The sequence below is a fragment of the Gavia stellata genome, chromosome Z (genome assembly GCF_030936135.1).
Source record: "Gavia stellata isolate bGavSte3 chromosome Z, bGavSte3.hap2, whole genome shotgun sequence".
NCBI lineage: Eukaryota > Metazoa > Chordata > Aves > Gaviiformes > Gaviidae > Gavia > Gavia stellata.
Genome location: NC_082637.1, coordinates 65,194,575 through 65,220,616, shown reverse-complemented (window position 1 = coordinate 65,220,616; position 26,042 = coordinate 65,194,575). Strand labels below are relative to the sequence as shown.

At 39.4% G+C, this 26,042-nt stretch overlaps 1 protein-coding gene across 1 annotated transcript in view; it reads right to left on the bottom strand.

Moving 5' to 3' along the window:
• Window positions 1-26,042, bottom strand: part of CAMK4 (calcium/calmodulin dependent protein kinase IV) — a 172,024-nt gene that overhangs the window by 92,089 nt on the left and 53,893 nt on the right. The window contains exon 2 of the mRNA XM_059834185.1: window positions 1,939-2,017. Within this exon, the coding sequence (XP_059690168.1) occupies window positions 1,939-2,017 (79 nt within the window). The remainder of the gene's footprint in view (window positions 1-1,938; window positions 2,018-26,042) is intronic.

Here is a 26,042-nt window from a genome sequence, read left to right as displayed (position 1 = left end):
TGCATTTAAGAAAGCAAACTGAAGAAATGGGACTCTGCATCAAAAGAAAACAGTCACAGGCTCTTCCTCTTTTTCCTCCATCACTTTTCCTCCACTATTGAACTGCCATCTGTTTTTTTCTAACTGTTTAAAAAAAGCCAAGAGAAAACTTGAGCCGATCAACATTTTGGTATATGATCTGGCCCACACTTAGTTATTTTTACACTGAGATACTCTGAGCAAAGAGCAGGCCTCCTGCTGTGGGAACACTGTAACACATAGTTAGTTCCGTCTCTGTCATAACAATTATGTATCCAAATCAGAACGGAGCTACAGTAGCTCATGGCACACAGACACAAGCAGTGGCACATCCTTACAGTATCGCCTCCCATGTTCTCAATTATACAAATAAGCTCAGTTGTGAAATAGAATCACTTGTTCTCATAACAAAATATCCCAAAGTGTATCAATTGCACTGGGAACAACTCGGTTGTGTGAACTGCTTAACCACACTGCTAATATAATCAAGGCTGCGTTAAGCCACGCTATTGTTGCTGTGCAAACAGCTTACATAACCATATTCTTATACTCTTCTTGCTTGCCATTTTTCCTACACTTTTTTAAAAAATCTGTGCTACAATAATTCCAGCAAAAGTCTAAATTGAATAGTTTCAGACACAAATAGATCTAGTATTAATGTGGCCATTGTGAACATGAATTAATCTCCGCAAAGGCCAAAAAAAAGACAAAGAAGTATTTTTCAGTAATATATTCTTCCTAGGGCATTTCAGAATGACAATTATAAGAAAGTATACTCCTAAAGTATTACGGGAATCGTTGGCATAAAGAACTGACAAAAATTTAAAAATTAAGTTCTCTGCATTTCCATAGGGAAGACAGAGAGTAGGCTGCAGCAATGCAAGCTCCTCACATGCTCTGCTTCCTCCAATGCACCAGATGCAAATTCAAAAGCAGCACACGCAACTAAATTTCTGTGCCAGTTTAAACTTTGGCTTACTTTCAAAGAAGACAAATTAATGCCAACATTTTACTCATGTGGAACCCACTCATTATGTCTCGCGCAGAGACCACCAGTTAATTCAGCATTTAGACATGTTTACGCCTACCCAGCATCATTATGTTGCTACATGTGAACATTCTTGAACTTTATGGAATAATGGATGATGTAACACTGGAATAAACTGAATCAAAACCACTCATGAATAAAAATCATGTCCGTGCCTCACAGCTTGCTTGCTTCCTCTCAAATTCTCTTCCACTCTTAGGGACATGAACTGCTCTACCCTATACCCCACGCTCTCTTTCTGCCTGAATTGTCTAAATCCATTACTAGCCTTTCCTCTCCAGTCTCTCTTCATGCTTTCCACCATCTATTTTGTAAGACACACAAAAATAGCTGTGGTAGAAGTGTGACATACATGGAACTCTAAAAGTAAGTGATGTGTCAACTGATTCTCTTGCAATTTTGTAGGGGGGAAAAAATGTCCATGCAATATTTAATTGTACTTGAGTTTGAATTGGTGTTTTCATCAGTTTCTGAAATAGATAAATTATGTAATGATATTTTTTAAGCAAAACAAAGTATTAAAACAAAATGAAACCACAGAACATTTAAATTATTAAGAACCTGCTTCTTTTCCATAGCGAAAGAAAAAGACATTTTTGTCAAAATTTTTGCCCAAATCTAAATCTATATAGACAATACCAGATGAAGGTACAAGCAAGATTTGTGGGGATAAGGCATTCCCAACAGAGTACTGTTACTTCTAAAAGCTGTTTTAATGATGAGGAGCAGAAGAAGCTCAGTCACAGAAAATAGAAGCTTAGCGGGGTCCTTAATCTAGCCCGTTTCCCCATACAAAGAAACTGCACCGAAAAAACCCAGAGAAAATACCAAACATATCCCAAAGCAAAGCAAAACAAAACAAAATGACTTACTGTCTTCTTCAACATTTTGACGGCGTAAGGTTTCTGGGTCCCTTTCTGCCTGCATCTGTAGACAATGGATGTAGCCCCACTAAATTAAAAAAAAAAAAAAAAAGGAAGAATAGTTGTACATACACCTCTTTGAATATGTCAATAAACAGAGCTGTCTAGCTGAAACTACATTTTCTACTCCTCCCAGTTTGGGCAAAAATACCTTATTTTTCCCCACAGATGCAACCAAAAAAAACAGTGTAAAAACTGTTCTCTGTTCAACTAGTGAACTTCAGCGGTTATTCAACCAACAGAACTTGCCTCTTGGTCACACCTTTTCTGGCTCCTGACACATGCTGGAGGTTTCCTCAGGGTAGCAAGAAATGTAATCTGGCCCCAAACTTGTGACCACATATCTTGCCTTTGTTAAGGCAACCCATTTGCAACAATTAGTTGCATTGGGTTTTTTTTACTAACTGTTGATGGCAGTAATGGGGAGTGAAACAGAAAACAAAAGACAATTATTGTGCTGCTCCCTGCCTAGTTGCCCAAACAGCCAAACTCAGCATCAGGTGGAGCAAGCAGCACTTTTAGTTAATTCAGTGGAAACCAGTGGGGCTTGTTCAAAGCAAAACTGAACTGGGCTTACATCTTCTGGTCCCTTCGAAGTGGACTCACTTGAATGTGCTAATAACATAAAATTATGTCTGTGCTGGCACTTCTCTGAGTGGGATGTTGGGCTAGACAGTCTCCAGAGGCAGGATCAGCTGCTGAGGTTACTTGCTGTGCTCTACTTGTTACAGTCAAGGAAGGGACCTGTACTCTATGAATTAGCTAAAGGGAGGAAAAAACTCCAGCAAAACTCTGATGGTTACAATCAATTCAGATAGCTTTACATTCTACCACATTTACTTTTAGATGCCGCTGAGCAACTCATCAAAATGGATGCACTGAAGTTGCATGTGTCAGCACTGGATTTAAGGCATTTTTGGAAGCCTCCTGTCCTTAGGAGATGTCACCCACTCTAAGACTCAGCACTTGGGAATAGCTGCAGATTTTGAAGCTAGAGGGGACTGCACTATCATACACGACTTCCCGAATAACATACATTGCAGAACTGCACACAGACACTCTGCAATGAAAGGGTTTCATATATACCACACACCAACTTGCACTGCAGATCTTCCAAACCAGAAGAAACCCATCTCAGTATGTCTATAGGAGATGATCATGAGCTGCAGAATGATACTAGCAACTTTCTTTTAAACAGTGGAATGGCATAGCCATGTTTAACTATGTGAATAAAGCTGTGACACAGGGTTTATTATTCTGGGTGCACTGCTGTACAAAACCGCCATGCATGCTCTGCACTTCTCCCTCCTTAGCATGGGTGCAGGTGCCAGATACTGCTCTGAGTAGGCATGTCCATATTTTTATGAGTACATGAGTCAGCACAAGAACGGGCATTTGGTCGAGAAGATTTATTTCTGAAAGACCTCTTCATCAGGAAAAGTCATATACAGCAAGGGTTACGCAGCTCAATCATCTGAGGGCTTGTGTGCGTCAAACACACATAAAGTAAATCTTCACTTCATCTCAAATGCTAAAATTATTTGTCTCTCATAACAGCATATAGATAAATGTGTGTGAGTACTGCAAGCCTCAGTGACTCCCAGAATCATTACATGAATTTAATTAGATCTCCTCTCCTTGGCCAAGTCTCAAAAGGCTCTATTTAGCAAGAAAAAAAAATACACCACATTAAAAAAACCCTCACATCTTTTAAGTACAACCAAAAATGTTAAAAGATAAAATTCTAAGGCCCTGTTGTGATAAGATTTATATCTCCGGTATTTCACCACAGCACTGTAATGGGGAAGTCACTGCATAAACTGCAAATCATTCTTGTACCTTGTAATCTTCTTCACATATTCCAAGTGCAATATAAACATTAAACTCATGCTCTTACTAAGTAGGCAGCAAACCTTCTAGGAATTATTTTATTTGGTAGAGGGCACAATTAGAAAAGCTGTGCAGCTGATGATCCAAATATATAGATTATCATTCCTGTGCACATCTCCAGGTGTTCGCTGCTGCTGCAATGATGGAGGGCAGTCAAGTCTCTCAGTAATGCTACTGTCAGTGTTTGTTTTACCAGTTTGTAACCTGGTTCTGCAAAGTCTTCCACCTGAATAAAAACCTAGCCACTAGAACACCTCTGATGATTTAACAGAACTGGCTTAGTGATAAGATGGGCAGCTACACCAGCAGGGGAGCATGGCACCACCTTTAACAGTTCATTTGAGTGTACCCAAAGCTGGAAGAGAGGCAGCATAATCCTCGAAAGAGGCATATGACAACCCAGAGAGACAGGAATTCATGAAGGCATGTCCAGATGAGCAGTTTGCCACCAGGCTCGTTAGTCACTGTTCAAAACAGAGGGGCTCATTTAGAAATTATTCCCTATTGTAAAGATTTCTGACAGCACATCCCTGGAGTCCTAATTTGGGGAAAAAATGACGACAAGATATCACAAGACTTGGGAATGCTTTCAGCAAGTTCTCTTTTGGTTTATGTGCCAATGCCCAGGTCTGACAGACATGTTCCCACCAGCCAGGAAAGAGATCACTGAGCTAACAGCTAACACTGCCTTCTTCTTCCGTGCCAGAAACCAGCACCGGGACTCAGGAACAGGACAGCAACCTGCTTACACCACACCTGGTGCAAAGCTTAGCAGATAACCATGACTAGTACAGACCTGACTCCTTGTCTCTTTAGTGATAACAGGATCGCTTCGCTTCTTTCCATTTAAAAAAAAAAAAAAAAAGGGGGGGGAGGAGGGGGAAGCAGCCTATGGGTCTTAATGTAAATGTGCACCCTGAACTGCCTTGTGCAAATAAGGGCATTTTGCTTTGCTTCTTTTGGCTTCCTGCTGGAGCTCAACGAGTCTTCTGACTGAATCAGCACATAGAGCTTTCCTGAGCCTGTATGACTTGGAAGGTCACCAATATAATTGGAGCGATTCAAGCTTTCATGACCAAAGAGCAGTGGGAAGCTTCAGCTGCAAAAATCTCATGTGCAACTGAAAAGCTCAGAGAGCTGTTAATTGTAACCTCTTGCCATTATCTTAAGTTTTTCAACATCAAACCTTGACTGCCATCAACCAGCCCCTCAGAACGTGGTCTGGAATTTGTATCAACTAAACATTTCATTGATACATTTGGTCAGAAAACACAGGAACGAAAAATTCTTGTGGCAACACAGCACTTTCTACACGCATGAAATTTGTGGCCAGATAGACAGACAGCATTCTCTAACTGGTGTTCTACTTCATCTGAATGATAAATATTAATGGTGCTATAGAAAGAGATCACCTATACTCAATAGTTAAGGCACTTATTTGATAAACACCAGATACCAACACTAGGGAATATTTAATCCTACAGCATGAACTGTTTCAACAGAAGAAACTGAGAGGACCCTAAGCCCAAGCAGCTAACAATCATTTGCAGAAGTACATTGCTGTGTGTGATTGACAAGCAACCCATTCCCAATTCAGAGTAGAAAACAGAAATTAAGTCTCCCATACGCCAGATGAGTCCAACCACAAGATTATTCACTATATTGTGTTGGCATATTTAGAACTGATCCTGCCAGCTCTTCCCTCTTTGTAGCTGGTCAATACATACATACATACATCTATCTATCTATCTTTGCATATATACACACACTTATATTTATATGAAATATTTCATTATATGCATTTGTGTATGTAAGTGTGCATTTACTTACTTCTAAAGCAAATCAAGCTTAAAGGAGCATCCAGCTGTTGCTTTTTTGCATCTCTGCCTAGAACAGGCTGCCTGAACTCAAAACATAAATTATTTTAAGTTGGCTGGAACAATTGGAAAAAAAAGGCATCTTCTTGGAATATATAGTTGGCCAAGTTAGAGAATAGTAAAAATTAGAATTCCTACATTGTTGAAAACACTGTCATTCTCTTTTACTGACATATGTCTTTCTGTCTGGAAAGCTGCCTAACGATTCTCTTAAAGATTTACTTTTAAAAGCCTATGTATAACTGTGAACATGCTAAAGAACAAAAAAAACCCCAAACCACTTTACCATGTATGCTATTATGCTTTACTATACAAATACGTTTCTATATCCAATTTTGAACTTACAAAGAACCTAAAAATAATGTATACATCTTAACTACTCGGTCATAATGGACAATAAAAACACTTGCTTCCATGTGATGCCGCCTACAACAAGGACAATGACAACTCATGAGAAACCTCATGACGTCCTGTGCATGGAATATATCACAGATGCTACAGACGCAACTCAGTTTTAGCACAGAACTAGTTTTCCTGCAGTACAAATACTTCAGTGACATGATAAACTCACCCAGCCATTAATACAATGATTGCATGAAAAATTTAAAGTATTAAAAGTACCACTTAATATGTGAAATTAGAATAAAACTCAATGACTGATCTCTGCATGTGTGTTGTTTTCCACAAAAATTTGAACAATGTTTTAAAAATACTAAAAATGCACATGTAAAACTTTTTGCCCCCCTAATACACACTTTATTGAGTATTCTGGACTGTTTTTCTTATTATTATCCTCAGGTGTTACCAAATTCGCAATTACTTTACAAGGACACTGTTTTAGAGATTGGGCGACAGCACCATAGTGCTCTGCCTGTGTTAAGGAGTCCAGACTGCAAAGCCAAGAGAAAAGGCATGGTCACACTTCAAGTACATGCAGTCAAAAATAGTGGTGTCAACACAGATGGAAGGAAGGCAGGGACACCCAGGAGGGGTGTTAAGGAGGTGGAAGCGATCAGCAGAATTTGCATATAAAGGAGAAAATGGCATTCACAGGATCAGGCTGGACCTGCGGTGGAGACTGGCAGAGAGAGAAAAGCCAAGGCAAGAAAGGACACAGAATTTGAGCCAGGTTGGAAAAAGCCTTTTCTCCCCCACACCCACAAAAAGCTTCTGCCTCTGAAACAGGAAAGGAGACCAAATAAACCACAGCCAGACATTTATTTAGTCACAGGTAGGTAGGAAAGGTGAATTCCTAGAGCTGCAGTTTTTATGATAAATTAAACAAACAGTCACTGACAGTATTTTCTGTGGAATGGAAGTAGGAAAACCAGTCCTTTCAAACGTAGGTCAGCATCTCCACACCATGCTCTCTCATCCTGGGTTTTATACTGCATTTTGAATCAACTCAGTACAAATATAGTTCTCAAGGTAATCTCCTGTAAATTTCATTTGGATTAAGTTCCTTAAATTCTGAATTGATTTTTAAAAAATAAATTAGTTTGTACTTCATGCAGTCAAAGAACGATTACACAATCTAGTTCATCCAAACTAATCAGGTGAAAGAATGAATGGTCCCAAGAAAACTGTACCTATTACAGAGCCATGGAAATCTGTGCTGCCAGAACTGCAGTAACAGATTAAAGTCCGGTATTAGTTTCCATAAAGAATACTGATTTTTTTGTACAGTTTACAGAAGTATAAAGTTAAAATACATTAATTCACTCTTTTTTATGTATACACTAGAAAGTCAAAATGGATTTATAAGAATGAAATTACTGTTCCTAGACTTCAAAATTAAATGCCCTGTTTGAATTTAAAGACTGGACAGAATAAAAAAAATCATTGACAAAGCTATCAACATACATACAAATGAAAATTACATTTTAAAATGCATGTTCCATGGCATTACTACTATTGCCTTCATTTAAAAAAGCACATACATGGAAATCTGGGAACTCTCACAGCTTGCATTTCATGTGAAAGTATATCAAAACAAACTTTCTTTCTACAATGAACTTAAAAGCAATTCTTATATTATTCAAATCTGATCTAAAAGTTTCTTCTAAAGATCAGTATCTACATATAGAGGACTTGCAGGCAATTGTGTGCAACTGCAGCCCTCCCTTCCCCCTCATTATTTCACAACTTGTAAAGAGAATGGAAAATTTCACAAAACGAACATAATGCAGGGGAAAAAAAAAATCCTGGAACTCTCACTTTCTATCAGGAATAAAAATAATCTTTGAAGAAGGCAAGGCTGGTGGAAAAAACATACACAGTTCTGGAAAGGAAAGCTAATTCCATTGCATTCCAGAGTTCTGCCTGGTTTGATTTTGACAAGAAAAGCATCCATACCTTTTCAGATTTTGATTCTATGACTGTAGCTGCTGTGTTCATTTTCTAATATTTGAGGTGAAAAGACTTTTTAGCAATTGACTCCTGTTCAGGCTGGGCTGCAAAGGCAATGCAATAGACCAACAAGATATTTTCAATATTCAGCCTTCACTGCATTCAGCAGACAAACAAAAGGAGGCTCACACAAGTGCATTCCCAACAAAAGACGTACGCTGTTTCTAGATAAACAGTAATCAAGCTACTGCTTGCCAATATTCTTGAACCTGTAACTGCCACAGACAAAAATTTGTAGAACTGTAATCCTTTAGATGTGGGCTAGGTTGACTGGTGAAACACTAATTAAAATGCAGCAGCCCAAGCCACCCCTGCTGTGGTGGCTGGACCAGTAGCTGCTAATTCCTGCTGAGTCTGCAGCAGCGTTTATTTCTCACTAGCTTCTAGTGGGGCTCCTCCCTCAAGAATCGCAGGAAATTTATAGAAAAAGATCTCTATCCCACAAGGAGTCTAAACACTTCATTACACCTGGCACTACTGCCTTTTAAAACAGTGGGCATTCAGCTAGGGGTTAAATTAGCTGCATTCTGTAATATCCATTATACACATTATGAACATTAGATTATTTACCCCACCTCAAATAATACTTTTTAAGTCTCTGTTTAGCTGGTGGGTAAACATCAAGGACCAGACACAGACCACCAACGCTCCACATCTTAAAGTATTTTGACGAATCTGGCTTCCCTGCCTTTTGTTGAATGGAAGAATACAGCTGACCCAGACTTACTAAAGTAGCAAGAATCATTATTTCAGAACTTAATTTGAAAACATGGAAGCAAAACTCAAACTACATTGAATTTCAGAAGTTACTGCTTTACTGTGTGTACATAGCTCTCCTTGGCGTAACTCAACTTTCAGAAAGTTGGTTCCTGAAGAAAGTTTCAAGTAAGACTGCTGAAATGCAGATACAAGGTGAAGATCAGAGCACTTCATACAGTGCTGTGGAAGGAAAATGTATAGAAAATATATTCACCCTTTCTTCTTTTTCCTTCAGCCCCTTTAAAGAATTGGGTTAGATGGCAAAGAAGAACAACTGTATTTCTAAAACAGCAGGGGAACTCTCTATAAGAAAACCAATTTCCTTCCTACCAAGTCTGAAAAAAACTTGCAGCTGAAAGTTGGCTGAAAATGAACTTGTAATAATGTCAGGTTGATTTTTCGACATGAAGCTCTTGCAGTCCAATAGACCCAGAAACTGATTTTTAATATTTTATTTAGAACAGAGTTTTCTTTGAGACTGCTCTTCTCTTTTCAGGGACAGGAGAGTACTTACTTACTCATGTTTAGGCAGTTCAGTGAAATAGGGAGAACAAAGAAAAGGAGGTGGAATCAAGTAAACTCCTACAGCTTCCAGTAGGATGCAAATTTTTGTCCTTGGTACTGAACTTTGGAAACACTGGGGCAAATTTTAAAAACCAGGTGCTTAGACTACCTGTGCAAGATGCAGACCCAAATCCTTGGACTGGCAGTCACAGGCGTATTCTCACGGCCACAGACTCCGTGCATGTGCTTTCCATCTATGTGACATGCTGTGCAGCGACCACCTCTCCATAAGCAGCACACAAAGCCTGACAACCGAAACAGTTCAGTGAACATAGCTCCCCTGGAAATATACATGTCTTATTTTAAGCACCGTTTAAACCATTATCTCATAAGCAGCACTCTTTTTCCCCACTCCTCTTATGAGATACTAAGGAAGAATAAACATTGTTTATTTAATCTTAATGAAGAGTGCATGCAATGAGAAAGCGCTGAGCGGTAAAAACTTTTAAAACCTTTGAAAGCGTGTTGCAAGCTCTTCCTTCCTGGGCCATGGCAAAATTGCCTGCCTGTTTTTCTCCGGTGACACATTCCTTCAATCAGGAAGTGTTTTAAACAGTCTGTACATTGAGTAGGTGTCAACATCATTGATTACAGCTCTTCATGACAATCTCCAGGTGCAGAAGGCAAACCCGCCTTTGCACTAAATGACAACATGTGGCAGTACAAACAGATTCACACATCCTGTAATGACTCTTGGTTTTCCTGGTTGAGGGAAGTAGAAGGGAGGTTACGGAATTTTGACTACTAGCAGCTTGCTCTGTATAGAAAAAAGTAACCTTTTTAAATCAGACAGGGAAAATTTCATGGCTATTCATGTCTGCATATGTAAACCAAGCTTTGAATAAAATTCTTTACCAGCTAATTTAGGCCAAGTCATTTCAGGGATTCTGCAAGCTCATGTGCTCATGCTTATCCTCAATAGCCCTCATTTTGGTAAACTATGCAGCTTTCTCCTTGGAGGTCTGTGTTGTGCTGAATCAACTCCTATGCAATGACTTCTCTGAAATAAGTTGCTTTTGCCAAGAAGTTTATGTGCTGTGCCAACCCAGGATCTCTTACCACAAGACAACAAACAAAATTTTCAATATACAGCAGATTTAAAAGTTCTTTGGCTTTTTTCTAGCTACTCTGTATATTTTCTTTTTTAAACCAGGTGGGACAGCCATTTCTAATCATAAGAGGTAAGACTGAAAGCCAGGCAATGCAAAAGAGTTTGGACGAGTGTATTATATTTTGCCAATGCTCCCTAAATGAACACTTTTAAAAATGTTTTGCAAATTCTGAACATACTTGCATATATTCTCTATTAAAGATACTATATTTTTGAAGTAAAAAGATAAACTGAAATAACTGATTTTCCATAATAGGGAGCACTTTTAATCTGTCATTTCTAATATTTTTGTAGCAGTCAAAAAACCTAATTTGCCATCATCATAACAATAACCTGCAGACTTACACTTGGTTTTAATTTTATTGCAATAAAAGTGCTACAGTAGAAAGAGAAACCTGCAGCAGGTAGCACACTGATACTATACATAAAACAGAACAACAGATTTCCTGAGAAAATTAAGATAGTGTTAAGGCAATATACTCTGCTGCAGGTTGCGCCAGTGGGGTGTTATTTCCATCAGAGCGGTAAGTTTTGTAGTCCTGGTAAGTCTGATGACCAACTGCCAACTTACTGCAAGTCCGGGGGAGGTATCAAGTCAGGTCTGATCTTCCAAAACTATACAGCCTGACCTTTATAGCTGGGCAGATGGTTCTGGCGGCTAGGAAAGACGTAAGTAGATCTAGCCCTTCCCTAAATGTTGGATTTCCTCCACATACATACAGGAATGGTGCTGCATCAGTCCTGAGCTATCCCTGCCATGAGGAGGCAGCAGCCCTGGAACACTCCCTACCACCCACCCTGGTGCGACCTCCCACACTCCCCAAGGGGCAAAGTGGGCAGAGGTCTGGGGTCACCACACCTTCCTTCTCAGAGTTACAAGAATGCCATGCATGACTGTGGTGTGTTGACCTCGGCTGTCTGCCAGGTGCCCACCAAGCTGCTCTATCACTTCTCCTCCATCAACAGCACAGGGTGGGGGAAGAAAAATATGATGGAAAAGCTTGTGGGTTGACATAAGGACAGGGAGATCTCTTACCAATTACCGTCACAGGCAAAACAGACTCACCTTGGGGAAATGAATTTTAATTATTGCCGATTAATAGCAGAGTAGGATGGTGAGAAATAAGAACAAAACTAAAAACACCTTCCCCCATACCTCCCGTCTTCCCAGACTCAACTTCACTCCCAACTCCCCTACCTCCTCCCCCCAAATGGCACAGGGCAATGGGGAATGGGGGCTGTGGTCAATTTGCAGGAACGCTGCTCCAGTGTGGGATGCCTCCCACAGGATACAGGCCTTCCCGAATTGCTCCAGCACGGGTCCTTTCCACAGGCTGCAGTTGCTCAGGAGCGGACTGCTCCAGCGTGGGCTCCTCTGTCCACGGGTCCACAGGTTCTGCCAGGAGCCTGCTCCAGCGTAGACTCTCCATGGGGTCACAGCTTTCTTCAGGGCATGTCCACCTGCTCTGGCATGGGATCCTCCATGGGCTGCAGTGTGGATATCTGCTCCACTGTGGACCTCCATAGGCTGCAGGGGGACAACCAGTGTATCCACAGTCTTCACCAGGGCTGCAAGGGAATCTCTGCTTGGCACCTGGAGCACCTCCTCCTTCTCCACCGACCTTGGTGTCTGCAGGGCTGTTTCTCTCACATTGTTCTTAGTTCTCTCTCACACTGCTGCTATGCAGTGTTTTTTACCCCTTCTTAAATATGTTATCACAGAGGCACCAACCACCGATGTCATTGATGGGCTCAGCTTTGGCCAGTGGCAGGTCCATCTTGGAGCCAGCTGCAACTGACTGTCTGACATCGAAGGAGCTTCTGGTGTCTTCTCACAGAAGCCACCCCTGCAGCCCCCCGCTGCCAAAACCATGCCACATAAGCCCAGCACAACTACCCTGCAGGAATCTCATCAGAATTCAAGGTACACTGTATTTACCATGTCCAGCTTATCCCCTAAGCCATGGACACTCTGCAAAATGAAACAAAAGAAAAGCACTCACTGAGTCACACACTGACTCAAGCCATGCCAGTATTGCCTGCCTCTCTCTTACAGCTCTCTAAGCTCTTACAAATCGATCATTTAATAACTTGTTTCAATATTTTTCCAGGTATTGATGTGAGCCTTACTGAACTACAATCTAGGGACTCGATCACCCTCCACCCTTTTTTCACTCACCTGTGTTTTGCTTTTTTCTAGACTTTTGGGACCTCACCTGCCTGTAGTCACTTCTCAAGGATAACAGCTCAGAACAGCAAGGGTAAGAGGAGACTCAGGTTTTGCTCCAGAGAGTTTCCTTGTTCAGTGTTCTGGGGCGAACACCACCAACTCACCACCAACATCAGCACTCTGACTTACCTAAATATTCTCACATCTTCTTTAACTGGGCCTTTAATATTCTATTAACCTTGTACAAAGACGCCAGCTTTCTCTACCCAATGTTTTATTTGCTTGTCTTCCCTGTTAAGTAAAGGACTTAACTTTTTCTTCTTTTTCCTCTTCCTAGCACATTTCTCAGATCTCTTCCTTGGTAAATTTAATCAGTGATGCACCTTCAGCTTTCTCCTTCTCCAGAGATACTGCTGTGTCCTCTGTTCAGTGTCACTTTTTATGCTTTTTGTGAAATTCCGTTTTTTATCTTCCTATCATTTGACAGCTCCTGATGCAGATATTTGCAGGAACTTCAGTGGGACGTTCAGAATGTCACAGAAACCATTCTCAGCAATGGTGATCACAGACTGTCCTGGTAACTAATGACACACATATGCAAGCAAATGCACGTACACTGAATTACGTTTTCAAGAATGTGTCACCACTACTCAGTGCTTTATATGAGGGAGCTCTCTTCTGTAGTTACGAGAGTGAAATTACTGTTTTCCAGAAGAAGATTCCAGATCTTCTAGTCCATGAACATCTTTTATCTTTTCTTGGCCCCTAAACCAGTCACTGTTTAATCTGCTATGTTAGAGAAAGACTGCAGTTGCCAATGACTGCAATTTCCATTTTTAAAGGACTGAGGCTTTTTAGCTGTCAGAGCTGCTCTGTAATCCAGGATAATGATTCTAACGTAATCTATGTCGGCCTGTACTCCTACAGATAAAGAATTCAGCACAATGGTGTATTACAGATTTAAAAATAAATTAATTCTTTCATGTTCTCCCCATTGTACTGAAAATTCAAGTACAGGATACTCCAACACTGGCATTTCCAACCTTTATTAGAATGTAAAATAGAATCACAGTTAAGCAGTATTTGCAACCTGGTCTGTATAGTATTTGCAGATTCACGATTTATTTTTTAAACATATTAAAAAACATTCCCCATGTACTTTCAGAGACAGGCTTGGAATAAAAAGTGTGGTCAGTTATACTCATGCACTGGTTTGTGCTCTTATAAGCACTAATTGGGTTACAGTCATACAATTAGCTGTCAGTGTAAGCAAATAGCTGGTGCCTGCCCTGCACAGCAAATGTCCTCCACAGGCATGGGCTTCAGCATCCACATCAGCCACAGCCTGACGCCACCAGACCAGTGAAAAGAGCTGTGATGCACAATCAGGGAGAAAGGCTTTGACACAGACCCTCCACAGATCTTCATGAGGCTGTTGTCAGACAAGCAAGTTCTTCGTCAAGAGGGCTGACCAGCCATGCTGCACAACACTGTGTCCCACATCAAGCATATGTCATTCATATTCATATTCAATTCATATGCAGAGAGTTTTCCTCTGGATAAAAACCAAGCCGTGAAAGGTATCATGTACTCCTGCCACCACCTCCCATGATTTGTTTGCTTGGTGTTTATAGAGAAAATACTGTTAATGAGATCTTATGTGCTGCCAACTAGCGAAGTCAAACTCTGCAAACTTAGCGAGCTTTACGTATGTTGAAACACTGTTTCTGAGCTGCCACTTTGTGACTCTGATTTACCAAAACTCATCCAAAATTGAACAATTCTTTTTCGAAGATTTAACAGAGTATGTACAGTACTCTGTACCATCCAACCAGATTGCTTAATTATGTATTTACAATATTTTCATATGCAGTACAAGTTTCTAATTAATAATGTTTTTATCTTGCAAAAGATATATCATAAAGTTTTAGCATATGTCAATTATATGAAGAACTTTATTAAGGTCAGGCTTTCTAAAGTTTTGGCTTCAAAAAGGAAGCCAAAGGAAGCAAAGTATAATATTTTAAATTATTTGATACATGCTGGGCAAAAAAAAAAATGTGGTTTTTTTGAGGTTCATTATAATGCTGAGAAGTTTATCCAGGTTTTAATTCAGAGATTCTTTCCTTATGCCTCCATCTGTGATCTTTGAAAATACAAATTCTTTCCCCCACTGACTTAATAATAAACCTGTTGGCAATGGGAAATTTGGGAATTCAGTCAGGAAACTGATGTTTTTAATGAAACAACACATGCTTTTTAAACACTGAATACACTGACAAACTTGAAAAACTGTTGCAAGCACACAGATCACAGAAATTTGTGGAGGACTATGTCCTATCTTGACAATAAAGCCAAGTGGTTGTGGCTGACAAAATATTAATGATCATGGCTAAATGCAGCCCTCGCCCTTTAGTGCGAGCAGTTTATATTACATATTCTATAAAAGCCCAAGGACCCAAAAAGTATTGTGCACAATGTAGACCACAGTCTCAAGGACACTGGAGGCTCTGTCCCACTCTCTGCCCTTCTCCTCCTGCAATCTTCCACTTCTTCCATTTACCTGCTGGAGCTATCAGCAGTTCTGTAACTTACTACTCATGATTCGTATTTCTCTCCCCTAAGCATCTCCATATTTTGGGAAAACTGTGCACCGTTTATCTCAGCAACTCTCCCACTTCTGTTTAGGGTCAGTTACTAATTTAGGTAGGCAGAATGTAAACTAAAATGCCTCATAGTAAAAATGTTACAGCCTTAGGTTACACTTAAATGTCCATCCTTTCTCTGGTTATATAAAAAAATGTGGTTCAGACTGATGGAAACTAGGGTATAGCTACAAACTAATTCAGGTACTTAAAATGTTTAGCCATAGCAAGAGGAAGCAATGAACATAACCTCAATATGACTTGAGGGAGGTGGAGGGACTACAAACACAGCCATGGGGCCATGATTTTATCACAGGACACTGGAACACACACAATATAAAAGCTGATGCTAATGAGGGTTTAAACGCACTTCACCCATCTTTTTTCCCCTGGTAAACCCATATGGGAAGGAAACAAGTGATTTAGAGCTAGCTTGAGTAACACCATATCACACTGAAACCAGTAACACTGACAAAAAACCTAGATTTTTCTGTTTTCCTGGGGTAAGATTTTATGGAAATAAAAGCAACAAACAGAACCATCAGAAGGCCATCACTAAGATGTTTTTCTAGCAATTACAAGAAAACAGAAGTTTTCAATAACAGCATTACTGTTGGCCACCTTTTTCGCAATAGAAGATAAGTTTAGCACTCCTTATAGAGCTGACAGCCTCAAATGCACTCTGCTGCTGCCCAGGAAGGTTAGAATCTCTGTACCTCCTTTCAAAGACAGCAGGAAGTTGAGGTAGGATATAAAGAGTGAAGATTACCTGAGTTATGCAATAGCCTTTCAACTGTGGACATCTGATGTAGGTCTGAAATATAGTTTAGGTCAGAAGTGGGACATGGTGATGTCATGCAGTTGTGTATGTAGACAATAACAGCACAATGTGGAAGAATAATGTCATTTAGATAAAGAACAAAACACACTCAAAGCAACCTAATGTTAAAGAACAAGAACCGCCATTCCAGGATATAGAAAAACTAAGTAACACCTCTCTAGCTGTATCTATTAATCTTTCAGATACATAAGCAATAAATTCACTCCAAAGCAGATGTTACTGAGAAATGTTTCTATCTGTTATATACTCTTGTTCTTACATGAAGCTAGTTACAGGTTATTGCAAGCCACTTAGGAGTTTCAGATCATATATTTCAAATTAACTGCTTCATTTCTCTATATTCTTATTTCTGAACAGGACTCTTCAAAGCCATTGTGTCAGTACCAAAAGCCTAGTACCTGAACAACATGCTGCTATCCTACATTTACTCCAACATCTCTGGATTTCCCCCTGTGGCTGCATTTAGCCAATTAGAGCACTTTTGAAGTCCCTTGTCTTTGGTAAGCCTTTCTGTAGCAGCATAAATGCAAAATTTGTCTACAGGGCAAATTTGCTATCAGCAATGGAATAGGATTAAGACCTAATTGCACCATGTTGTAGTGTAAAATCTGTGAAGATGAGTAATTAGAGTATTAAATTTATGCCTTCGTTGCTCCAAAAGTAAAAGGCAAAAGACACCTTCCTTTAGCGGCATCACTCTTTTAACATGGGACTACTAAGGCCTTAAAAAAAATAACAAAAGAGGGAAATGAAAAAGAAAGGAGACATGTAGTTCAGATACCTTTTAGCTTTTATCAAAGGGCATACAAACCTCATTATCATAGACCTCACAAATAGCTCCAGTAAGACCTAAGCTTACTGTGGGGGTTGTTTTGCAGCGTCAAGCTGCAATAATAGAAAATTAAGTCAATTTCCCAAATTATTGCCCTGAGGCAAAACCCCTCCTTCTTGTTAAAATACAATTTCTGTGCCAGGCTGTGTGAGGGACATGATTACCTGAGAAACTGACTTCCAAGTGCTGCATTATTCTTTCATTTGAGTTCTTCAGGGAAGTCAAGTTAGACTGACTTCTTAAGAAGTGGCATACTGGCCTTTTTGAAAGGTAAAGCCAAGGTGTTTAAATACAGAAGCGTTGCCCCTCCAGTGAAAATCACCAACTTCTGACATAGTCCATCTGCCAATCTTTCAGCAGGGTGGGCCTGGCTACAGGAAGAGAAATCAAATGCTGCTGCTGTGGCTGCAGAGATGCTGAGATAGCCTGGCCATATGGTGAAAATCTGTAGAGGGAAAGAGGGAAAGAAATCCTACAAAGGTCACCCTGACTCAGAAGATCCATATTTCTCTGCCTAATTCATTTGGGTCGTGAAACAGGTCTTAATTTTGGTCACTGGATTGCTCTCAAAGGGTAAGCGCACAGGGCAAATATTATGAAGTTACACTCAGCAAATACTTCAGAATGTTGCAATTCAAAACAACATTCTTGTTACTTATTGCAAATCCTCCCTCTCCTCTCAAAAGAAAGGAAAGAAACAGGACAGATGGAGTCAGGATATTTCTAGTGTGTTTATCAGCAGGAAAACTGAAGTACATTTACAAATAACCCCTTTGCCAGCCACATGAGAGAAGATGAACTGTATTATTTGCACCAAGTCAGACACCATCCCTTTGTTGAACTGGTCTGAGACCATATTGCCCCTGCTTAGGAATCCACTATTGACTCACTGAGCTTCCACTCAATGGTTTGCTGCCCATGAATTCAAATGAATGCTCTCCAATTCACAGAGGTACAGTCAAGAGCAGCGAACACAACAGTGAGCTCCAAACACTGCAAGGAGCTGAATCCATTCTTCACTGCAGCGTGGAAATTAAAACACCTCGCCAACACACAAGGACTGAAGGCAGTGCTTTAAAATCTAGGTGTACAATTTTTAGCCAGAGACACTTTCATCCTACATTTACAGGAAGCAATGCATGTTACATTGCATCAGCAGACTACAACGGGAACAAAAATGCTAGTATGGGCCACAAGGAGGTAAGAGAACAGGAGAGTACTATTTATGGAAATAGAAGTGCAATATACCTAATCAAAGTGCATTTTTTTACTTATTTCATTTGCACTTTCAAATACTGAATTATTCCCCACAGAAGGTAGTCTAAAGAAAACTTTTCTTCACTTTGTTTAGTGATAGTGTTTTGCTATCATCAAAATTTCTAGAAATCTGCTTGATTTCCTAGACATTGGCATTTACCACAGCCTACTCTCTCCTAGTAAACATAGATTAATTTCTGACGGAGAATGTCCCTTTTCATAATAGATAACATCTTACAGTCTCACAACACCTCATGGATAATTCCTCAACCTCTGGTAATTTCCTTATGCCACAGTATTAAATAATTGTGAAAGAATACATGTTCTGCATAAAAAGCTTGCTCTGAATGCAGTTTATAATCAGTTGTATTGTTTCTCTTGCAGGTAAAACAGAATTATCAGCTGTATCATATCACCACCTTTCGCTTGTATTTGCCCAGTATTTGAAAGACAAAGGAGAAACAAATTGCCAAACCTAGGCTACCCTCAGGACCAGACAGTAAATCATGCTACCAGAGGGCATGGCACAGCCACGGTGATGTGTCCTCCAATGAACAGAGGATCTCCGAGGCTCAAACACCCACCCACACTTGGGCACGATGTTGTTCTGTGGGAAAAGCACATCATGCCCACACTGGCTCTTGAGATTACTTGTTCAGAGTTCATACAACCTAGCCAGTAAGTTCTTGACTATTAAGAAAACTGGGAAGACATCTTTAAAGAAAACTTAGCAGGTACTCAGGCAATACTCAGCCAGTATCAAGCTACCAAATATTTTAACAAGCCATGGATGTCAAGACGGAAAATGCACGACATGCTGATTAATATTTGCAGGGTAATAGAAACAGATATTGCATCTAGCTTTAGGAAAAACAAAAATCTAAACAGAGGAAATCCCAACCATTCAAATCTGAAGAAAAATATATTTGCTGCTTATTCAAAGGCACCATCATGAATATAAATGATCAGAGTAATCAACCTTTGATAATACTGTTAACACTATTCAGGACCTTAATGAGCTCCAAGCTTGTACTTCAGAGTATGATTTCACCACACTTATGACATATTTTATATGCAGTTACTGGTAACAATAATTACAGAAGTTATCCTAGATTAGTACTCTGTGGCTTAATATATGTGTTACTTGAATGTATACATTCACTGCAGTCACACTACAATAACATAGGCAGCAAAAGTAATTCCCAGTTATGGGGAACTTCTAGGCTCATTTGTTGATTTCTGTGAAATAGCATAGATTTTGGGAGAGAGGACAGAGAAGACACTATCATTCTAATTTTTTTTTTTTAAGCAAACTGATTGGAAATTACTCTGATTTCCAATGTCTCAACAAATGCGCTTACCTTCCTGCTGAAACTAACAACTATTGCTAACCTACTACTCAACTTAATTTCGTAAGTATTAAGAAAAAATAAAATAAAATCAGCAAAATTCCCATTTAGTATGTCACACAACTAACCACCTCAGTTCCATCTTCATTCGCCTTCTCCCACCATGGGCCCATGCAATTTTGTAAGTGCATCACATTCCAATCCTAAAGGAGGAACACAGCATTCAGGACATTTTCTACAGTTATCAGAAAGGGCTACTGCCAGTATTATCAACAAAATCAAGAGTTAGCTTGTTTTCTCCCAGATTGCTCTATTAATCTCCCTGACTAGAATTTAAAGATGCGAAATTATTCCCCTAAGTTTCAAATCTACTCCTACCAACCGTAATGGTAGAAAGTCAGAGCTTCATAGTTTGTCCATCAGAGTGAATTTAATTTGCAAAAAGTTGACAGTAGTGCTTAGTTTATAGCAATGTAGTTTGCCCAATAATGAAAAACAGTGGTTGTGATAAATGAAAGCCCCTTGCCTCTATAAAGTAAAAGAAAGGAGAAGATTACTAAAAAAAAGAAGTCTGGTTTTGTAATTTCATTACTCCATGATCAGAAAAAGGAATCCATTAGTTTGAGACAGGAGCGCTGCCCTGAGAAACGGCATCTGAAGAGGAGGGCAAGCTCACATGAGAAGCACCCTCTGCCAACTCCCAGTGCAGAGAAGAGGAGAGGAGATTGTGCAGGCTACCAGCAGCCACTCCCAGGGAGGGGGGTGGCATGGGACCATGGCAGGCAGCCTCCTGCTGATGGAAGGACTGGAACTGCAGGGCTGCCCTGCCTTATGGCAGGTGATGACGAGGCAGAGCCTTCCCATTCTGCAGCTACTGCTGTATTAACAATCCCCAAAGGGGACCTTCTTGGTCTTACTGAAACTTCATGGTTACATGGACCACTTGTAAGCACAATCACTTCAAGTTATAGAAACTGCAGAAAATACAGCTACTTACAACATGGTTGCCTATAGCAGACTTACAGTCTTTTGACTGGAGTAATTTTTTTTCTTTTTTTTTTTTCTTTTTTTTTTTTTTTTTGCTTTGGGTTGCTTCTGAAGTTTTGTTTTAGAGGTTTGTTGGGTTTTTTTTTCAATTTATCCTCAAAACCATAATTTTTCTAACAGCTATTACAAATGAACACACAAAGTTATTTTTGTACTCCCCAGTACTAGAAATGGGCAGTACACAGCAGTAATTTGAAATTACTTCCATTTACTCAAATACTTCTGTGGTGCTACACAGCACTGTAACAAAAATTGCTGTTCTGGTTCCATTTCAGAAATTTATGCTTGAGTAAAAAAAAAAAAAAAAAAAAAAGAAAAGAAAAAGGACTCCATAGTTATTTCAAGTGATGTTCATATAATAAAGTGAGTATTATATTCTGGACAGTAATTGTAAGAGGAATAATACTAATTTAGCCATGACAGTTTAAAATGGCAAGCTTTGTAGGAAGAGGTAACATCTTATTAAATATACTGACATTGTTGAAAAAAACAGACAATCTTTTAGTTCTTTCTTCAGATACTACATCAGTTAACATGATCTGAGCATATGATGAAAATGCCTAAGGTTTCTTTGTGAAGACCATGTCACTGAGCACTAGCAAAAGTTTACAATAAGGCAACACTTTCAAAATTGGCTGTCCTATTGATTTTTTGAAGCTTTTCCTTCTCTAGCACATCTTAGTCTTAGAACGAACTGACTCTTCACCTTCTTGTTGAGTTAAAGGATTGAAGAGAATATACAATTGGGAAGAATTTGGCCAAAGCACATGTCAGCCATCAGCACAATGTATTCTGACAGACAAGTTAAAACTTTCATGAGCATGGATGGAATAGCCTCAAAGTTAGCCGGCCTCTTTTCAGATAAATTTTCTTCCCAGCCTAATCCAGAGGAGGATTCTCAAGTGCACCCAGGGGATTAGTTCTCTTCAGAGAGGAAAAAAAGAGTGAAAAGCAAACAATGTCGATTCAAGGGAATTTAGAAAGATGTGCTATTGCAAAGTAAGACCAGCTGCTGAGACAGTAAGTATTAAATCCCTCTGGCTAATTTTAACTCCCCACAATAGTTACATCAGCTCTTGTTAAAACACAGGACTTTGAGTAATTCTTCCTTATTAGCAGACTCATCAGATGCCTCATTAGCACAAACAGTCTTGTTCTACCTTGGCTTTATCTCCCTATTTGTGTAAGTCTGCAATGCCAACCAAAGTGCTGAATACTTTTTCTGAACCACCAAATTACTTGTCTGACTCAATACAATTTTCTTCTTAACATCTGAGTCTGTACAAAAACTGATCTGATCAAATGTTGGTATTTACTTCCCTGAAAATCATCTAAGTTCCCTTTGCAGTTAACAGAGAGAAATGGGCAATTCTGGAGCATGATTCATTCCATTCTAAGGACGTTTGGAACAGGTCTGGAGAAACACACCCTGAAAGTGGTTTATTTTAACTCTGATCACCAAGGAAGCTTTATATAGGCAACTATAATAGTAACTGTGGTTAGAAGAAATTACTCCCACCCTTTCCAAGTATTGCAGCCCATATATTGGTGAAGGAAGATGACAGCAGTCTCTTCTCAAGACTCTCAAGAGCAGCGGAAACATCACGATGATGCCCTTCCCTCATGAACCTGAGGCTTTCCACATCTCTATCAGGGAACAGTGTTTGATACTCTCTTGTTATAGCCAATAGCAAAAAATTCATAGACCTCTCTGTCCTCTGCCTCCTCATGTCCTGTCCCAACCAGTGCAGACCAACATGTGTCATGAAACCATGCTGAGAAAGCAGCTACCCTGTGTGGTGGGGCAGGCACCAGGGAAGTTCCCCATAGCACACCACCACTCAAAGCAGAAGAAAAAATGGAGGACAGACCTTTGAAGAAAAAAGAGAAGCCATCCCAGATGGGGAAATGGAGAAGGACATGTATCTACATCTATCTGTATTTCTGGAGATGAGATAGGCAGAGACAGCAAGAGGGAAGCTGAGAAGGGAAGCATGCTGAAGCGAGAAGACAGGCAAACGAAGACAAGGTGGTGAGAGGAGCAGGTGGTGGGAGTGTGCGGAGTGGGCCGGGAGAAGTGCCAAGTGAAGAGCTGGAGAGTCAGAAAGGAAGTGAAAAAAGGATTTCAGAATAGAAGGAGCAGCAAATAGAAAATATGTAGATAGGCTTATGGTTTCAGAGTTTGAGGAAACAGAACATGCAATGACAAAAAAGTACAGCAGAGAACAAGAGCCACAGAGAAAACTGCAAGCAAAATTTGAGGGGAACAACTGTATTGCTCTTTAAGCTTAGAAAATTAAGAATAGTACAGGAAAGAATAAAATTAAGTGAAGAATAGATAATAGCTTAAATCTTTCTTTTTCCTTTCTGTTTTTCCAGCTTAGTTCAATCATTAATATCTTAGAGAAGATGCAAAACTTGCAAAACAGAATTAACTGTGATGCCATTTTTTTAAAACTCAATGCAGCATCAAAAGTGGCAAGAGTGAAAAAATGGTGTTATAGACTGATTACACCCACTGCCATTTCAAACGTTACACATTCAGCAACTGAGCGAAAAAATCCACACAAAATACATCATCTGTGGCACCTGCATCAGGCTAAAGTATCAAACCCCACGCTTGCATGTGAGCATAAATCATGACACCTTCACTAAAATACATTCTAAATGGAACTGCGCCAATGGTACATACCTCTGTTGTACAACCTAGCAGTCTCTGGTCTGACAGATGTCAGACTGTGGCTAACTTACAGTGAACAAAGTTCTTTAAATCAGATATGCCTGAACAAACCTGAAAAAATCACCATCCTTAAAGAATGTCTGCCTGCCATTCATATAAAAGCAAACACCTTCTGTAAGCTGAAAGAACCCCAACTTTTAAAGAAGAATGCAAAAAGTAATAATACCAATCTACCTTTAACAGACTGCCTATAATCTTCCTCCTCAAGCCCATCCTCTCTTGTCCAAGTACAGAAATTCCCTTGTGCTCCCATATGTAAATGTAAGTAAAAAATAAACCATTTTAACTTGATCTTCTACTACCAACAATAGATTTAGTAAGCAAACTTTGCCCTCTTGCACTGTGTTTGCCTACCTACTGGCATTCTGTAAAGGTCAGCTTTTTATGCCCACCATATCATTTAGTTCCAAGCGCACTTGCTGCATATCACTTAATATTTAAATAAAAAGAGAACTGCTTTTACTATTGCTTTTGTTGTTATTGATGAACTACAGCTTTCCTACCACGGTAATGAAAGAATAAATCTTACAGTAGCTATCAGTCACTCACGGCATGACGAGAAGACAGGAGGTTCTAATGATCCTAGACAAAACCTGGCTGCACATGACAGCAGTTCTACAGGCAATGACTGGAATAAAGCTATGAACTCTTCAAATCTTGTTACTTTAAAGAAAAAAAATACAACCAAGTTCATTTTTACAGTAGAAGACTTACTATTGATTGCCATGAATTTTGAAAAATGACACTGTGACATTGCACAACAACTGGATAAGCATGATAGCTCTCAGTTTTCATGGAGTGAATATACAAAGCACTGGGTGGTTTTACTCTAATTAAATTCCACTGACTTATTAATAAGATGTCCATTCATCACAGGGTAGGTACTTTTGGAAGCACTTTCATGCTTTCCTAGCAGGCCAGCTGTAGATGTCATGGCTGAAACACAGTGAGCAGCAAGCCTAGGGAGTGTTCTACCATTTGTAACAGTTAAATTGTACACTGCACACACTAACAAGGATTATTGAATGGTACTAAGAACAGCTTCTCCACAACTGTGACAGGTAAAGGACGTTGTACCTTTTTCTACCACTGGATTTGAAAAGAGCTGTCTGTACCAGCTTGCTCACTCCTTTTACTCTGTGGGTTATAAAAAATTGTAGCAATCTAGTAAATGTACTTTTTTTTTAAAGGCTGCCGGCTTGGGAAGCTCATTACACAAGGGAACAGTGGCTACAGCAAGAGCGTTGTAGCTGATTTCTAAATAGTCAGCACCTGTGCCAAATGGGTAGAGTGACCCAACACTGACATAAAATAAATGTACTTTTAAAAAGAAAGGAAAGAAAAAAAGGAAAAGGAAAGAAATTTCAGAAAAGCCATGTGACAAATACTTAAAAAAGCCCCTAAGCAAATGGGAAGTGGTTTTGAAATACTAGATTTGAAATACCTGTACAATCATACACCACATCACCAGTGCTATCTGAATAGACAACTGCAAAGTGACAAAACACCGGTGTTTTCTCTTTCTAATGGCTTTATTAATGCAGCATGATGACAAGTATGGTGTTTATGGAAAAATTATCTCTATTTGTATTGTTTCCCCCTACCCTTGTGTTTTCAAAAACAAAGATATAATAACCTTGTGTAAAACCATGATGTATGCACTATCATCTCCAGTTATTTCATTAATGGATGACCTCAGGGAAATACACTGAGTATCCAGCACTCATGCTTTAAAAAAAAAAAAAAGAGAGAGAGATTGCAAATCCATAAATACAGATTTAGCTTTAAGCACAAGATTCTAAAAACACACTTTGATCTTCCACATTAGTTTGCAGTAACTGCTTACCACTAGCTCATCTTCTAAGATATCTGTGATTACAGCTAATTGGGAACACTTTAACTGCTGAAATTTACTGGACAAATCAAGCCTTACAAGCAAGCCATTTGAATAGGTTCCTGACAGTCTTTGTTCATTGTAGGTTAACACAACATACTAATAAGCTGATAACGAGCACAAATACCCAATTTCGAAAACAGGACAGAAAATTGTTGTTTGTTAAACATCATGAACTAGACAGAGATAAGCCTAATCTGGTTTTAGAAGAACAGATTTGCATGTATAAAATTAGTCTGTTAAGATACTAACAGAGATTGCAACCTGTTGCACAGAAACCTTCAAAATTGTTCCACCTCTTCATCAGCCATGTATTACAATTTACAATATACTGAAAATAGGAATTTTAAAATATATACAAAGTAATTCATGGTTATATTCTTGTTACACCACCTAAATTCTGTACAATCACTGTATGGGAAAGGGGGAGGATCTATTTTTTTTCTGACAAACAATCTATTTTACTTTCTCATTCTATATCCCACAAGCGCTATAAAACAAAGCTTTCTAGTTGAGCAACATACCCTTTTCCCCAAGCTAGATAAGGAGAAAAATACCAGAATTCTTTGAAATGCTTTCAGTGCACACATCATTTCACCAGGTACGTATGAATCAACTAATAAATACTACCACTAGTATTTGTTTTTCATACTCTGTTTGTGGGTAAG